Source organism: Gymnodraco acuticeps, unplaced genomic scaffold (genome assembly GCF_902827175.1).
Source record: "Gymnodraco acuticeps unplaced genomic scaffold, fGymAcu1.1, whole genome shotgun sequence".
NCBI lineage: Eukaryota > Metazoa > Chordata > Actinopteri > Perciformes > Bathydraconidae > Gymnodraco > Gymnodraco acuticeps.
This window is the reverse complement of record NW_022990990.1, coordinates 249,859-267,334: the sequence shown is the minus strand read 5'-3', so window position 1 is coordinate 267,334 and position 17,476 is coordinate 249,859. Positions and strand designations below refer to the sequence as shown.

At 42.9% G+C, this 17,476-nt stretch overlaps 2 protein-coding genes across 3 annotated transcripts in view; one reads left to right on the top strand and one right to left on the bottom strand.

Annotated features, from left to right (window-relative positions):
* kmt2e (lysine (K)-specific methyltransferase 2E) overlaps nucleotides 1-12,759 on the bottom strand; it is a 31,781-nt gene extending 19,022 nt beyond the window's left edge. Inside the window, 2 exon segments of the mRNA XM_034235860.1 lie at nucleotides 1,568-1,752; nucleotides 12,413-12,759. Coding sequence (XP_034091751.1) covers nucleotides 1,568-1,638 — 71 coding nt within the window. The 5' untranslated portion in view covers nucleotides 1,639-1,752; nucleotides 12,413-12,759.
* Nucleotides 11,696-17,463, top strand: ndufb2 (NADH:ubiquinone oxidoreductase subunit B2). 2 transcript variants are annotated; one of them, XM_034235864.1, is made up of 4 exons: nucleotides 11,696-11,784; nucleotides 16,368-16,512; nucleotides 16,846-16,959; nucleotides 17,361-17,463. In XM_034235864.1, the coding sequence occupies exons 1-3, from the start codon at nucleotides 11,711-11,713 to the stop codon at nucleotides 16,918-16,920; spliced, it is 294 nt and encodes a 97-aa protein (XP_034091755.1). In that variant the 5' UTR covers nucleotides 11,696-11,710; the 3' UTR covers nucleotides 16,921-16,959; nucleotides 17,361-17,463. The 2 variants fall into 2 exon arrangements, with proteins under 2 accessions (XP_034091755.1, XP_034091756.1); XM_034235865.1 differs by lacking the exon at nucleotides 11,696-11,784 and adding an exon at nucleotides 15,914-16,197.
* Nucleotides 17,464-17,476: the final 13 nt, after the last annotated feature.

Here is a 17,476-nt window from a genome sequence, read left to right as displayed (position 1 = left end):
GTGCGTGTCCAGCTACGCTCGGTCCCTCTGGCCTGCATGGGTCCTGCTCAGCAGCAGGTGGAAACCCCCTCCAAGCTTGTATCTGCTTCTGAAAAAAGCTGCAGCAGGCGATCGGATGCAGAGCTTGGGCAGACAAAGAGTGAGCGAGAGAGTCAGGGCTTACTCCTACCCCCGGTGGCAGCAGAGCTCCGTGGAGCAGAGGAGGGGGGGCAGGGGGACGCGAAGGGACCATTTAAAACCCCATGTCTATGTGAGGACCAGCTGTCACTCAGGCCAGTGACCATGGCAACGGGCCCTGCGCAGTGCGAGGGAGGGGGGGAAGGAGCAGATGCCATGGCAACACAAGTCGTCTCCGCAACAGCTCTGATGAAGGCCGAGGGGAGGGCTCTCTCTCTGTTAAAGAGACAGGAACCCCTCCACAAGTTGATGACGTGTGTTATTCTTTCATACGAGAACCTCTCGCTTCAATTATTTGACCAGAAAAAAAAGTCACGCCAATGTCCTTGACAAGACTATAGGAAACAGAGAGGAGGGGCATTAGGAAGCTTGTTGCCATGGCTCCATGCACCATTTTTGTTTCACTGACTCAATACAGCATATACATGTGCAAACATCAAGCTAAAGCATTAGTAAAGGTACTTGGTATGCAGGCCATAGCACAAAGGAGATCTGCAGAATATACGGCTCTAAGTCACTTTAAATGTTCTTGCTCGAGTATTCTTTTGTTGGATGACTCACTACAACGGACACTAATGATTCATTCTATTATTGATGAATCTGGCAATTATTTTCTTAATTATAGCTTAAAAATGTCAGAGAAAGGTAATACATGTTCATCCATGTCTCTCTAAGTTCAAGGCAGTGTCTATTCTAATAGATTCATTTTATATATATAGCTAAAACTAAAAAGAAGGAAATATGCATTTTTCAGAATCTAAAAATAGCATTTTCTGCCATTTTGCAGCAACATTACCTTAACAGATAATTGATTTGAAATAGTTGCATATTTTCTTACTGCGGCTCCAGCGCACCCAGGATCTGTTTTCTGATAACTTGAGTACACTTCATAATGTGTAACACACAGCCGGCGGGCATGGATCTACATTCTAGGCTTACTGCCAGTTCCACATAGGCTGATAAAGTTTATAGCTGAGAACTTCTATGTGATAAGCTATAGTTGAGTGCAAGTATAATCAATGGCATGGCTGAACTATCCATTAGAGCAGATGCTAAGCACTGAACTGACAACTCTTTTCCCATAACTTTGTAAATGTAGGAGAGGAGATCGGTGTGGGTAAACCGAATTTGAATGAAGCCATAGCTGCTTTAGTCATTAGAGAGAGCATGTTGGATATACAGAAGAGAGGGAGACACATGTAATCATATTACATCTGCTAAGAGTGTAAGATACAGCCAAACCAAAGAGGGGTAAGAGATGAGAGCAGTGGTAGTATAATTGATCTTCTGGCAAACACCAAAGATGGTATGCAAGAATGAATGAGGGGAGAAGATGAGGGAGTTAGGGGCATAGAAGGTGTGAAACGTGAAGGCTTGGTGTGTTACTCACTCTGAGCCCGCAGCCATGTCCAGGTATGAGGTGTCTGCTGTGTCCACCCCTACTGGAATGACTATGCTCATGACGTTCTCTGCTGATCAGTTCTTGTCCTACTGAGTCCACAGAATGGGAGTCCAAAACACTGAGGCATGCCAGCCACAGCAGTCATTGCAGACATCTAAGTGCATCCACAAGGCCTGAACAAAAAGACAAAAGAGACACAAATCAGTTTCTATTGCATAGAAAGCATTATTGTTGGCATAAATGGATGAGCAGATTGTCAATGTGTAATTTCCTTCATACCACAAAAGGCATTGTAAGCTGCATTATCTAGCCAACGTGAAATTACAAATCATAGTGAAAACGGGGTATTTCCGGCACGTCAATGCATTAGTCATACTTTCAGATCAAGAACGGTGTTTGACAGGGAATTGAATGGCAGGAATTCCCCCTCTTACAAAAGGTATTGACTTGTGAAAAGCGAGAGCATACAGTATTGTAAGGTGAAGCCTGAGCTGCCGATGTTAACTGCGCTAAGGCGAGCTCTACACACTATCTGCCAGGAATGAAGAAGGCTGCACTGTAAGGAAGCTTCCACAAAGGGGAGCAAGAGAACACAGAGCAGCTAGCCGCCATGAAAGGAGGGAGGGAAAACGCAACAACACACAGAGGCCATTTTTCCCCCTTCAACTAAAGAGATCTGCTTCATTCTAAGCCCGAACACGCATTATTCCCAATACAATATACACAGAAAATCTTTCAAACAATGCACATTGTAATGATAGAGCAGCTTACTTTTTACATTACATGTCATTTGTTAGACGCTTTTATCCAAAGCGACTTACATACATTCAGTGCTGTGGACAATCCCCACAGGAGCAATTTGGGGTGAAGTGTCTCAGGGACACAACGACATGCTGACTGCAGTGGGACTCAAACTTGCTACCCCCTGATTCCAAGTCCAGCACACTATCCCACTGAGCCACAGCCTCCCGCTGTTTACAGCTCAAGCTATTCAAATTGAAAATAATGTTGTAAGATGAAGTCATCAATAATAGAATGCATTAGGTGTCGGCGATGAACGTAGTGTCCCTTATGTCCCCAAGTAAGAGATTGGCTGGACTAATAACTTATACACCAGCAATACTATTGATGGGAATATTAAGCCATGTATTTGTGTGTGATGGGAAACCAGACGGGAGCATATGTGTCAGTGTGCCTGCCCCTGATACAGAGAGCTCTGTTGATAAGCAGGATTAATGGGAGGGACAAATGCCGAGACAAAATAGTATGGAGGTCACACCTCCGCCTGTTGGTGCACACTAGGGCCCAACAAAGGCTCAGATCATGGCTCGGATGTAGATGGAAGAGGGGTTTTAAAGCCGGGATGTGTGTCATGTATTTTTGAAGGACACACTCCATATACTTGGCAAGCAATAACACACCATCACACCAAGGACCTGTCTCTACACGCAAAGCATCTGCCTATTCTTCTGGCCTAGCCAATTCCTCTGCAGACACACATGTCTCTCCAGGAAACTTTTATTTCATTATCATGTTAGCTGTCAGGGAAAGTCATATTTCACATGTGAAAAAAACACAACAAAAGATTCCCTAAATGGTAAAAGTGAGCCGTGTGAATATTTCAGATACTAATTTAACCAAATGCACTATTTAAGCCAGCAGGACTGGCGAGAGGCTCACAGACATGACAGCTGTCAGCTCTAGACCTAATTAATAGCGGGAAAAAGACCCCATGGGTATGTGTGTTTGCCAGGGAGACTGATGGGATCACCCTACAAATGATTGTCTGACTCGTTGTGCAGTGACTGGACTTTATAACAGGCAGAGGAATTTCATGATGGGAGCTGATGTATCCAGAACAATTTCCTTCAACAAGGAAAGGCCTGTTAGACATAAACACTGAAACGACGGACTCCCCCTTCTTTGTATTATCTTAGAAGCCCCTTGCGTTTTAGATCTGGGAAATAGCTTTCCTCCGATACAGCCTGTTGTCCCTCTCCCACTGGGTTTGTCTCCACTTCATCCAGGGAATCCTGCTGTCACAACTAAGGAATGCACACACAAGCTCGTGTTAACCCCCCTCAACACACACGCACACACGCACACACAGATAACCCCCTGCCCTGTCCTTTCAAACATTCCACCTATAAAGGAAGAGCTGTCTGCAAACATACGTGCGCTGCAGCTAGATAGTCAAGACTGACAAAAGACGGGTAGAAAAAAGAAAAACAAGTACAGTACAGCAGCATTCCTGACTAAATCTGAGCAGCGCTGTGACTGCCTCTGCCTGCTCCTCCTACTTCCTCTAGAAGAGACGTCTATCACCCTGCAGAAGCGCAGCCAAAGAAAAGAAGAAAAAAAAATACCAGCCCCCCTTCCTGTGCCCATTCACCCCGCCCAGCCGGATTTCTCTCCCTCCTCTGTGCATTTCCTAAATAAACCTGAGACTGTATTGCAGCGTGAAAGGAAAGGGGAGTGTCACAGACGCAGTTCCTAATTACAAGGAGCCCAGGAGAGTCCATTTAAAGCCACCTTTGGCAAAATCCAAAGCTGTTATGAGAACAAGCGCGAGGGGGTGAGGAAAACGGGGAACATGCACAGGGGAGGGCGAGTAGGAGAGTGGACAATAGTCAAACATGCCACAGGATGGTTTAGGTTGGCAGCACGTCTCTTTTCTATAAAACCATTCACCTTTCATGCTCTGAGCATATTTCCTTGCACTGTAGGGAGCTTTAGAAATCATCCACAGCCCCTCCATTTCAGAGGGCAGCGGGGTGGGGGAGGTGTACATGGGGTCTGTCTGACAGTGACGCTACACAGCCTAGACCCTGGATGGACTCTGGGTGGCGGAGTGGAGCACATAGCGTAGCCCAGTCTCTCCTTCCCTCTCAGCACGGGGACACAGTCACGTCATTGTGTGGGGAATAACTATCCTTTTAAGACCGAACCGCACTAAAGGCAGAGAGGGAAAATCCACATAACTACACTAAAGAAAACCCTGTGCCGCTACAGACAACAGCTTTCCTCTCTCCTCGGTTTATTACTACTGCTCTGAATGTGTAAGTGTTTTCATTCTTGGTTTTAACAGTCAAGTCGCAGATTATGTTTTCCGATAAGAAGGAGGAGCAACAGAAAATGAGGGATTCCAACTGAATCCCACAGCCCCCCTTCTCCGAGCTGATGTGACTTCACACCGTCCTAGTAGCCGGCTGCAATGACTCAGCTCAAACATACAAACTCATAGAAATACAGTAATGTACACAGGATACATGACCCAGATGGAATGTGGGCCTGGCCCTCTTTTTCACGGTACCCACAGTGCCCTGTCCTTCATGAATCGGTGTGCCCATGGCTGCCTGCACTCCCTCTGCACTGGAAGCACTGAAGGTGAAGTCATACATCAATACAGCAGGGGATATGGATGTGAGCGTCCACCCAAGCTATTTTTGTGGCCACAAAAGGACCTGTGCAGTTGAGAGTGAAAGCCAATACTCGGCAGACTGTAAAGATCAGGCAATTTAGGAGTCAGATGATGAGAAGACAGCAGTGTCCTTTAACTAGGTAAAAGGAGAGGAGCCAGCCGTGCAGCAGGCAATTAAAAAAAGAGTAACAACATTTAGGAGGTTTTAGCAGCTACATTACATGATCATTTCACTGAGCCTGCAACTTACAGGTGAATCACAACAGGCTACCACGTGTTTTATCTGCATGTTTTTATATGTTTGTGATGTGGTGAGATGTAATACAACATCCAAAGGACAGTACAAATGCACAACTAAATCCTCTGTGCTCAGTTCAAACAGCCAGGGGACTGGGTGAGTTAAAGTCAGTAGGATCAGGATGGGGCAGCCCTCCTGTAGTCGAAGTAATGTCGGTTCGGGAGAACCCCTGGGGCATGATCTCTACATCTCCCTCTCGCTTACAGAGTATCACAGCCGGGCTCTGTGTGGTCTAGAGTGAATTCCTTTAACATCTGCAAATGACATACGTATACGATATTACACTGTGATTGAACTTGTGAAGGCCGATATGATTGTCTCTTGATCTCATGTCAGAGCACACACATATGCAGCTGTAATCTAATTACAGCGAGCATAGGGAGAATGTAATGGGCAGCTAAAATGTAAGCTGTACATGTGTGTAAGGAGAAAATAGGTTGAGGCAACTCAGGATCTTCATGGCAAGAGAACAGTAAGAACAACTCAGGTCCCATTACAACAATGTTCAAGGATCAATTTCACGCCTGGACCGCAGTGCCGTTACATCACCAACATTGATGGCACCAGAGTTTCCGTTAGAATTTTTTTTTGCCGGTCAACATTTCTGTTTAAATCTTCCGGACAAAATGAGAAAAGTGCCGGTCAAAGGTCTTCTTTGCTTTAAAACAAATTGATATGATTCGATATTAAACAAACTAATTAGGCCTATAGTAGATTAACTACATTATTCAAAAGTGTACAGTAATTTATTATAACACGGGAATAATAAACGGGGCGCTCTCTCCCTCTCCTAACAACCCGTCAGTATCATGCAGCTCGCAGTGACCCGACAGTAAAAATAAATATATAACTAGTTTAGGTAGTTTGAGATGTAATTAAAATAGCTACGTGTGATATTTCTAACCTGAAGTGTGTGTTTTGCTCCGCTCACCGCTGCATGTGATTATGCAGAGCTGCATGTCGACTCGTCAGCAGCAGCTGATCTCTCTCTCTCGTCAGATTAGACTTCACTCGCATTTATGTCCATATCGATCAGATCTAGCTAATGATAGGACTACCTGCTTATCAAGACACCTAAACAATAAGCGTTGCTATGCAACCGGGTGAGGCCACAAAGTATAGCGCAGCATTATGCATTTGTTTACATGCCCACCGGTGGCATTACCAACAGATCAACGCACAATCAACCCATACAGGACATCTCTTTCTCCACATTAAATGTTACATTACATTACATGTTAGACGCTTTTATCCAAAGCGACTTACATACTCAATACTGTGGGCAATCCCCACAGGAGCAATTTGGGGTGAAGTGTCTTGCCCAGGGACACAACGACATGCTGACTGCAGTGGGGTTTGAACCTGTGACCCCCTGACCCAAACACCAAGGCTCTATCCACTGCGCCACACCCCTCCATGTTAGACATTAGAACTGATGCAGTATTGTGCAAAGGGCACATTATTTTGACCGGAGAGATTTAGATTTGCCGGGCTTCAGCATATTTTACCGGTCAAAGTCCGGTAATTACCGGCTAACGGAAACTCTGGATGGCACATCTCTTTATTCTACCTTGTGCTACAACCCATGAATGCTATTGTAACAGGTGAAGGAACAGGAAGGATGTTAGGGAGGTGTAGGGGAGCTGAAGGCACCTGTCGGGGAGGCAGCTTGCTAGTTTAAAGAAGGATCTGTTACGGCCCAGCTAGCAGCACAAAAACAGGTCACCTGAGCCCTGCTTCTCCTCCCAGCTGGGATACCACATGACTGGTTTGGGCCCCAGAGCCAGGCCGTTTGTTACTGGGTCGCTCAGGGTCTGGGTACCACACAAGTGAGCTCACTGGAGACCAGGCCACAGCCCCACAGCTTAACCCCGGGGCCACACACACACACACACACACACACACACACACACACACACACACACACACACACACACACACACACACACACACACACACACACACACACACACACACACACACACACACACACACACACACACACACACACACACACACACACACACACACACACACACACACACACACCACACACACACACACACACACACACACACACACACACACACACACACACACACACACACACACACACACACCAGGGATGAGAGTGTATTGTCTAGAGACTGGGAAGAGCACAATAACAAGGAGAGCAACTACAAGTACAAAGAGAGTGAGCTGTGGAGTATGTGGCCTTCATCTGCCCTGTCAATATGTCAATACACTAATAGACATCCTGTGCACATGCTTGACTTGTTTATCGTCTCCCTTAGATGAGCAGACTGAAAAAATAAAATAGTTCTGTGCTAGCTCTTTCGATGAATGTGTGTATGAGAGTCTGTGTAGGCGTAAGGGTGAGAGGAAAGGTGTGTCATCGGGGACTGCTATGAGTCCCAGCTGCCTGTCAGAGTGCCCTGTCCCTATGGCAGAGGGGAAGTGGCAGCTCGACTCCCGTCACCGTCTCTGTCAACAAGGCGAGCAAACACTGCTCAAGGCAACCAGGCACATATATATAGACAGTCAGGTATTTAATGCTTTCCACTTCAATATCATGTAGAGCAGGGGTGCCAACACTTTTTCAGCTTGGGAGCTACTTTTAAAATGACCCACCGCGTGTGCCGCCCCTGCCCAATCTGTGCCGCGAGCGGGGAGGGGTGCTACTGATATTCTGAACAATCTGTGCTGTTGTATTTGCTGTAAAGTGTCTCTACTGTAGGCTAATTTTATTATATGTACAGCACTTTGGCTCGACCAAAAATCGTTTATAAATGTGCTATATAAATAAAACTTGATTTGATTTGATAGTGGACTAAACGGGAGATAAACTGTGGCGCGCTTACACTAATTGCGCCGCATAAGCGCATAATAGTGCGCCGCATTTGCGCTTCAGATGATATAACATAACTGCATGAACCCGTATGGCACAATACAACTCAGACTGGCTTACCTGTACGTCAATCAAGTGGCAAATGCCATAGTCAGGATGGACGATAGGCTAACTTTTTCAATGCCATGCGATCTACCCACATTACCTTTGCGATCGACCGGTCGATCAACGTATTGGGCACCCCTGATGTAGAGGGTTCATACAGATTACAATTACAGCCCTTTCAAGGTACATCAAATCAGATGTTCTCAGGCATTAAATACCTCTGTTGAATTGTACCTATAAATGTGATTACGAAAAGATATTCAACAGGATTCCTTTATACCCAAGTATTGTTGCTTTGTTAATTGTACCAGTTGTTAATATTAACTTTAATTGTATGTTTCGACCATATGATTTGATGTTTAACTAGCTCACAAGGAGACACCAAATATGTATGTCAATAGGTGTGTTTTGAAAACTTTCAAGATTTGTAGAGACCCTGCTTGCCGACAGAAGGGTACAAATAAGTGAGTATCAGATCAGAGACCTCTGCTCCTTTACAGGGAAGAACAAGATGGCTGGGGATTTGTGTATTATGTAGCAGAGACTGATTAAGCACAGTAGGGCCCTTTCACTCATCTAGTAGTAATACATCCTGCACATAAGAGAAGACCCTTTGGCAATTACTATTATGTAAACTATATCCACAGGCAGCTGAACTTAATTTTAACTTTACAAAGACCCTCAATGAATAGAAGCTATCAGATCATCCAAGTGCTTAGTAATGATTATGATGTGGAAAATGTGTGTAAAAAAAGTGACTCAAAACTAAATATGTTCTCTGCATATTTACAGCAAATTGATAGCAGTGGTTTAGAAGCCTTGCATTAATCCTGCTACTGACAAGTGCTTAAGTTAAATAAGCACTTTTGATAAAACATTAATCTGACACTTATGATTGGCAACATTACAGCAACCTCACTCACACTCAGAGGTAAGCAGCGCTTTTCAGTCATGTAAATCATATGTAAGTTGTTGATAGTTTGAACTACAAAATAAGCATATTTGAGATTCAATGTGCAACAGCAACTATGCACTTTTCTTTCTCTTCACAGAAATGACCAGGAAGAGAAGAGACAAAAACACCACTAACACAAACAGACCTTTTTCAGCTGAAAAAAGTGCCAAAGTTTGTCCCACAGGGTGTCATGGAGGAAAGGACAGCTGAGGCAAGCCATGGAAGGGCTTTGTCAGAGCCCACAGGCTTGCTACCCTGGAAACTGGCTTTGATTTGGTTCCCTCAATTAATATAATAATGATTTTAACATAGTGATAGTAGATGGCACATTGGTTAAACATGAATTTCTCGACCAAAGCATTTAAAGAATATTCCCTTTTTTTATAGTTCCTATTATTTTGGATTGTGCTGAGGCAATATGCAAGACAAGTATCTTATGTGAGAAAGGCAATGTTTTTGAATGACTATTGTGGCCTTTAAGTAGGTACTGTCTAATGGTAGGCTATACTAGTACTGCTTTTGTACCAGTATAACATGTATCATGTTTGTTTAGGTTGAGTCTAGCGCTAAAGCAAATTAAATATTCAACTGATTTCAATCTTTAAATCGTACTAATGACAATAACTACAACCATCAAACTACCCTTGTAGTTAAACATTACACTTCTAAGTGCAATATTTACCCATCATTACTAACCAGCTCACATAGAAACGTCTTTCAATACAATTAGTGAATTGATATCGCTGAAGGGCATACATGACCATTAATTAGTAAATAAGACAAAGGATTATGTTTGTGCAATTTACTGCTGCACAGAGGCATGAATGTTCTCTTAAAGATATGTTGCAGCATCTGTCTTACTTTATTTTTGAAAATAAACGTCATTACCCATCATCCAGCATTACAACACTAACACGAGCAATAGCATAAACCGTGACGCATGTTACAGGGATACTATGTTATTCGTTATGGGAATAAGGCACAACAGGCGTAAATGCTTGTCACTTTGACAAGCTAACAAGGGCATTATTATCGAGGCATGGGCTAAAGTTGTCGACGCTATTGTTATGTTTAAACCCTACTGAAATAAAAAGCATGTGTTGTGTAGTTGCTTCCCAGTGAGTGTGTTGGCGCTGCAGTCAGTCCTGCCGATAGGGGTGTGGAGGCTACAGCGTTGCTATTATGTTTCCACAACACCCTGGTGCTGTCGCCATTTTCATAGCGCTTTTCTCAGGACGGCGAGACAATCGTGTGGCCAGGGGAGCCTCGCCATGGGAGGAAAATCCCCAAGAATGCATTCAATCGCCTCTTTCATACACTCTACCTTAAGTATCACTCTGTCGGTACAGTTTGTGTTGTTACCATTAGGGTTTTTTGTGAATTCGTCGACAGCGAAGCCAGTAAGCTAATCGGCTAGCAATGGCCTCTGAAAATGTAGCAGGCTAAGTGTATTGGCATTCGGAGTAGCGAAACAATCGGAGCACAAGGCGCATTTATTTGCACGTTGTAACAGTTATGCAGAAAGCAAACGAAACAGCGTTCAACACAAAGTAACCTGGAATGTCTGTTTAGAGCCGTAAATAACAGGCCACAGCGACCGGTTGTGTATAGTACAAAGCTAGCGGTATCGAACATGGGCTAACGACATAATGCGTAGAGGGCTAAAGTTAGCAAAGTAGGCTAGTGTCGACACGAAAGAAGTGGATTATTGCTCTGCTCGTCAGACAGGAAAGAGCGACAACTTCAGCATTGACAGATAACTGCTTCGGGCCAAATGTATCCGCTTGTACATGCATACGTTTGTTAGTTTCAGGTCACATGAAACAATTGCGATAGTTCATGGCATGGCTAGGGGTTGCCATTCGAGATGGAGTTACAAATTGTATGACTGGGGTGAGATACCCAAATGTAACACCCCCTCCCCCACGCTTGCAGCATTTGAACCCTATACACCCAGAATCTAGTGATCTTGAAATTGACTTTTTAGCCCGACTACAACCAAACAAGCGTCTTGTTTGACATTGGGTCTATTATCGATTACATCTCGTCATAAATACAATTCCATATAAACTCTGTTGCCTACGAGATTACTGCGCAATGTAGCTAGACATCTAAGCTAGTTATGTCCACTGATGTATATTAGAATAAACACCTTCATAGATTTGTTTACATGCATGTAAAAACTCATTGTTCCCTGGCTTTGAACAGTGGCATTGTATGACATTTCGCTGAACGGAAATAATGTCCCGTGCTCTGGTTAAGCAGGGTGGGAGCAACCACGACTAATTCAAGTTGGTAACTAATTGTAAATGTACTGTTTTAATGCTGGGTGACAACGATGCAAATACTGTAATCAAGTAACAGGAGGTGTCAAAAAAGAACATGCGCGTTTGCGGTCAGCTGCAAGGACCTTCGACATAAATTAACTGGTTAGAAATAAAGCGGGTCACATTTTTTTAAGAGGTCACATTATTTACACTAAAATGGTAGAAACCGTGCGCAATATGATCCGCAGTGTATCTTGGTCCAATGGTCCAACTAAACACCAAGCGTGTCGCCTCATGGTTATAGTCAAAGTGTGAGTAATAATATTGTGTCGTATTTTTAAAGGCAAGTTCACTGCTGGCAATGTAAACTGTTGTTGACCGAGACTGTATGCTGTGGCAAAGACGTTAGCTATGGGACAGCCATTAATCTAATTGCAGCATTTTCGTTGTACGTTACTAATACGTGAATGTGTATCCAGTGTTATTTCTGGCAAACAATTATATACATTAATACGAGCTGTACATAATATTGACCCGATACATGTGTATGACGTTTGTGTATCGCCACACTTTCAAATAGGAGTCAATGCACTGCTCGGTCTGTGTCAAGCTAATTTGAGCTAGTAGCATGCGCTAGTTAGCAAGAGGTCTCCTGGCGTTACGCTTGCCAACTTGCCACTTTAATTAAAAAACTTGCTCAATTAGTAAGCCGTTTTTAATAGGTTATCAAGGAAAAAGTAAAAATAAAGTACAAAACACATACAGACCCCTGAACTAACAGTGTTGCTCGGCTAGCTAGCAAGCTAAACTCAGCTGATACTACAACTACGTTAGCCAGCATCAGCATGATGAGCCTAGCCAGCTAACTAAAGCCAACAATAGCCTTCCAGGTCGGATTTGTGCTCACCCTACAACTAGTACTTATACCAGTTTACTTACCGTTTTATGTCCACTCTGGATGATCTGAATAGCGAATAAGGGGACCTGGGTTAGACCCCCGTCGCTTTCCACACAGCTTCCACAACCAAAACAATACTTCTGTCCACACACTGCGGATCCTTAGCAAAGCTTTAAAATGTTTGTATATAAACTTGTCGTCTAAAGAGTTTTTTGCTGTGAAAAATCCCTGGCTTCCTTGTTCTACGAGATGACCCAAATATGACTCGAAATCTATTCAAAACCGTTAAAACTGCACCCTAGTCATCGGCGACTTTTAGAAATTAGATCCCCTCAAACCAGTCTCTTTTCCCTTTGCAAAAATGGCGGCCTTGCCAGGACTGCCGAGACTCCGCCTCCCCCACGAGCCCCCCTCCTTGCCCATCGCTAAACCCGGGCTCCGCCTCCACATACTGCGGGGTTACCCTTCCAATTTCACAGGGGCAACGTGACCGTGCTCTATGCGCGTACACGACTGTGATTCCTCAAGACTGCTATTTCTGTCTCTGGATTTACATTGTGCCGCCCGCAATCTTTAGAAAATGCTTGTCAAACGGACAGAACGTCAAGGATTAGAAGTAAATTGGGACCTTAGCATAATAAATAATTTAAGTGATATTAAACTTGATGACGTTCTTTAGGATTTAATCAAAAACAACTTTATAGAAATCTTAGAGTGCAATGTGATGTGTAAAGATGAATTCCCTTGTAATCTTCACGATCATCTGATGAAAGTGAAGTCAGATGTGGGGATGTTTTCAATCAGGAGGTTTTGTTTGAATTTACTGTTTCCTCTACTGTTTCCTCTTCTTCGTCTCAGGGAGAAAGGGGTAATAATGCTTTAACAAAACGGAGCCGCAGTTTATATTTTTGTATTCACTGCAATGCTTTTGATTCATTGCGTTTATGTCTGTTTGTGTGTCCATTATCAAACAGGCTATGATGGCAATTGGACTGAGATGGCCACAGTAGATGTTTATTAATTCTGCCATGTGAATAATTGAAACTTATCTAAGTTTACAACATTAAAAATGTGGTTGTTTTGAACACGAATCCTTGATTTCCCACTGCCTTAGCTGAAAAGGATCACGTAAATCCGCTACCCAATGCAGGAGGAGACTAAGCTGTTATGTAACCCCTTACACAAGAGAAGCATGTTGTATATTGAGCTGATGCTAGGAAAGGGTAGCCCATGAAACACTGACCAATACAATTATACCAAGGACAAAGAAAACATACCATACAGGGCTACGAAATTATTGAACATGTCATAAACCACACACACTAAGCCTATTTGTTGGTGCTATTCACACCATGCAAGTGCAAATAACAAGGTGGGATAAACAGACTTACATAACTCATGTATTAGGCTTGCAAACGTTTGAATTTACTGTGTTATCAAAATGTAAAATATTAAGTATATGTTGTCTGTTTAATGCAACCATCAGTAAGTAACTCTATAATGTACTTGTAACCCTTTTGATTTATTTAACAAGCATTTAACTAAACGTAAGCTGGAATTGTTGACAACTAATAATTATAGCAATGTTTCAGACAGGTGTATTGTTGTGGTAAGTCGCGTTACTGTTGAATCTCCAGAAATATATCGGGAGAAATCCCTTTGACATCATATGTTGAGAGAGGATGTTCTCATCGTTCCCATTTATTATTGACCCTCCCCCACCGAAACCGCATCCCCCCGCGCATGCGCAGTTGTGCAGGACCGCTGCAACTGCTGGTGCACGGGCAGTCGGGTTGTTTGAAATAAACTTAGGGGACGACGGAGGTAAAACATGGCCCGTTCGAGCCATTATCACCCGCTTCTAAACGGAGATGTTTCGGCTCTGGAGGATGCATCGATGAAAAAAATATCACTGTCGGTTTCGGAGAGGATAACATTTATCCTTGACCCTTGTTGTGCCCATCGCGTTTTCGGTTTGAAGATGATATTCCCTATTTCAATTTAAGATAAAGACGCACAGATGGTGGGAAGTTAACCATTGATCACAAATAAATGGTTAATTTAAAAAAAAGAAAGAAAAGGAAATGGTTGGTTTCCGATGACATCATGCAGCTAGTATTTGTGGGCGGGCTTTGAGCTGTGAGGGGAGAGGGGCGCAACCGGAGAGACCAGGCGCCATTAGGTAACAACCTATGGTAACAACGTAGGCTACTGTGCGTGGAGTTATTTTTAAATAGGGGCTTTTGGTGGGTACAACATAGAGTGGTCGACATGAATATACTTATATTGCCCATGCAGTGGACATTGACTACTCGCCGCGGGCGATAAAAAAGAGACTTCCTGTTGTTGGACGGGATTTGTTATCGTTGTCGACTGGAAACAAGATGGCGTCGAAGATTTCTTTCTTTGAGTGCACGCAGGGTCGAGCACTCATGGGCGGCGGCGCCGTGCGCGTTCTCGCCACAATGTTATTATTTCCTGTTTTCATATCCTGAGAAGTACTTGCTTTATAAACAATGTTCAACCACAACCGCAGTCCAAGAAGTGACCCGATGCATATGTTTTAACATGTGTTTGTGGTAACCCCATGTTTGGCCATGTAGATGTGACGGAAAGCAAACCCTTAACGTTTTATTAAATTGTGGTGATCTTCACATTCTAGATAACTTGCATAAGCACTTCATTATCCTTTGCCACTTTTCACAAATACATTAAACGGCCCCATGCTTCTCGCAAAGACCATAAACCTTGCCATGCCGTGTACAAACCATAGACTATATATAAAGGTACAAACGTGTACAACACAAAAACAGTACAGCATCCGGTAGAGTTTCATTTTACCAGCTTAGCTTTTGACCCCATCTAGTGGGCAATGCAGGGAAATTTGACACATGTATGAGCCATTGACTCCCCCCGCATTCATTTAAAAACTCTGTAATTTAATTCTTATTAACAGGATTTGCGTCCCTGCTCTGCAGAGATAGCATTCCCGATGTCGTGTATTTAGAGCAGGTTTTATTAAATGCATAGATACATAAATGAAAGTCGATAAATACATACATAAATGAAAGTCGATAAAATATAATGTTCTGACTACCATGAATTTATGCAATAGAGGTACAAATGTGTAAGGGTAGCCCAATATTACAAAAATAGGTAAACATCTCGTATTTCTAAGTCAAGATTAAAAAAGTGAAAGTTTCTCTTGTAGGGATAAGGTAATTATGCACTGTACACTCTGAAACCATGACAATAAATCAGAGGGTAGAAAAATGTTTCCTGAATAGTAACTGAAGCTGTCAGGAAAGGGTAGTGGAGTAAAGCATACAAGTGTCTTTATGTCTATCTAAAGTTGCACATATGTACAAGTGACGTTATTTTTATTTAAAAGTAAAATACTATGCACAAAAGTTATCAAACAGTTGAACTCAGAGCCGTATAAATACTTTATTATATATGAATACATTAATTATTATACGGCTCTGGTTGAACTCAAAGGGAGAGTCCTCATCACAGGAGAACAGAAGAGGGCGCTGTCTCTTTAAAACGGTATTTTCACTCAACCAATTAGCGTACAGGAACACCGGACGTGAACACTCTGTCCAATCACAGCCGTCGTTGTTAGGAGGTCATTTATTGACAAGGGAGAAGGTGACTCCTCGGAGAGACAGACAGTGGCTAGCTGGTCAAATCGTACAAAAATAACCAACAGAGGGCTGGTTGCGGGTAAATTAGCAACCATGGCTTCTTTTGGAAGGGCGTTGGGAGTCCTTCGCACAGGATCTCAGCTCCTGAGACGCGGTACACAGAGGATAACGATCAGAAAGTAAGTATCGTCAAACCCACTAGCAGCTATTAGCCAAACGACCTGCGTACACAAACGTTAATTAAAAGCGTTGATTTGTCGTTAAAACTTAGAAAAGTATCGTAAATGTTATCCTGTATACTATGTAATATTGATTTTAAGTGTATTTTGTTGTGCTTTTAATGTTCTAGTGGTAGCGGCACACCGACTATAGTGCCACGGTACAGGCAGTTCCCCATAATATCGAAGAAACATATTTTGGAGTCCGAGCTGCTCAGCGGTGCCATGTGGTTCTGGATCCTCTGGCACAGCTGGCACGACCCTGATATGGTCTTTGTAAGTAATCCTGCTTCAGTAAACTTTAATTATACAGTATCCAGCCCCAAAACGGAGCATGAAAGTAAACATACATTACCATCAACTCCCTGCAAGTCCCTGCATGAGCATGGCCCTCTGCTGCAGGTGGAAGTCTAGGTGGAATATGAGATTATGTTGTTGGACTAAATTACAATGTCCAGTATGAAATAAATGGAAATGCAGTTATGTTTAACTATTTGTTGGAATCTTTATTATAAGTCAGGAGTCGAAATGGAAAGACTGTTATAGCAAAGGTCCACTGACCTTAATTTGAAATGCAAACGTTAAGTGAAGGTTCTTCGCTCTTCATAGGGTCACTTCCCCTGGCCTGAGGCCTCTGAATGGACAGATGAGGAGCTTGGAATCCCACCAGATGACGAAGAATAAGATGATTTCTTCTGTTTCATTTGCTTAAAACGGACAAAGGTATGCTAACAAATCAGGACAACCAGCTTTTTTTATACAGTATGTAATTCACTGCCAGAAGACCAGAACACAGGAGGGAAATCTGAGTCTTCATAATTTACGATGCTGTCAAATGTCTTTTTAAATATGAACTACTAGGTGTTTCATTTGAACTTGATGTTAAATTTAGCCATAAACTCAGTCTTTTTCAACCAGATTATCGCTGTCTTATTACAAGAGACTCGGTCAATTAATGCACAGCTCTTTAAGATGGACAGATGTTTTTATTAATGTGTACCCTATGTATAGCAATGGGGCACTGAAACTGAATATCATAACTTGTTGCAGAACTGTTGTATTAGAAAACAACTGGATGGCATTTGTTTTGGTCCACTGTAGTAAATCTTCCGTTTCTTTTCAAGGTCACAATGAGGAATTCTAGCTGCGGGGCAAGTCTAAATCTTCTGGATATCCCGGAAGTCAGTTCTGTAAATAAACTAATAAAAAGATCTTTAAATATGTAAAGTGTTGCCTTTTT

Bases quoted from the DNA above. Each gene is read 5' to 3' on its own strand.
- ndufb2 (XM_034235865.1), top strand. From the start codon at position 16,112: ATGGCTTCTTTTGGAAGGGCGTTGGGAGTCCTTCGCACAGGATCTCAG. The intron at 16,198-16,367 runs GTAAGTATCGTC...TTAATGTTCTAG, and splicing joins CAGAGGATAACGATCAGAAA to TGGTAGCGGCACACCGACTA. The intron at 16,513-16,845 runs GTAAGTAATCCT...CGCTCTTCATAG, and splicing joins ACGACCCTGATATGGTCTTT to GGTCACTTCCCCTGGCCTGA.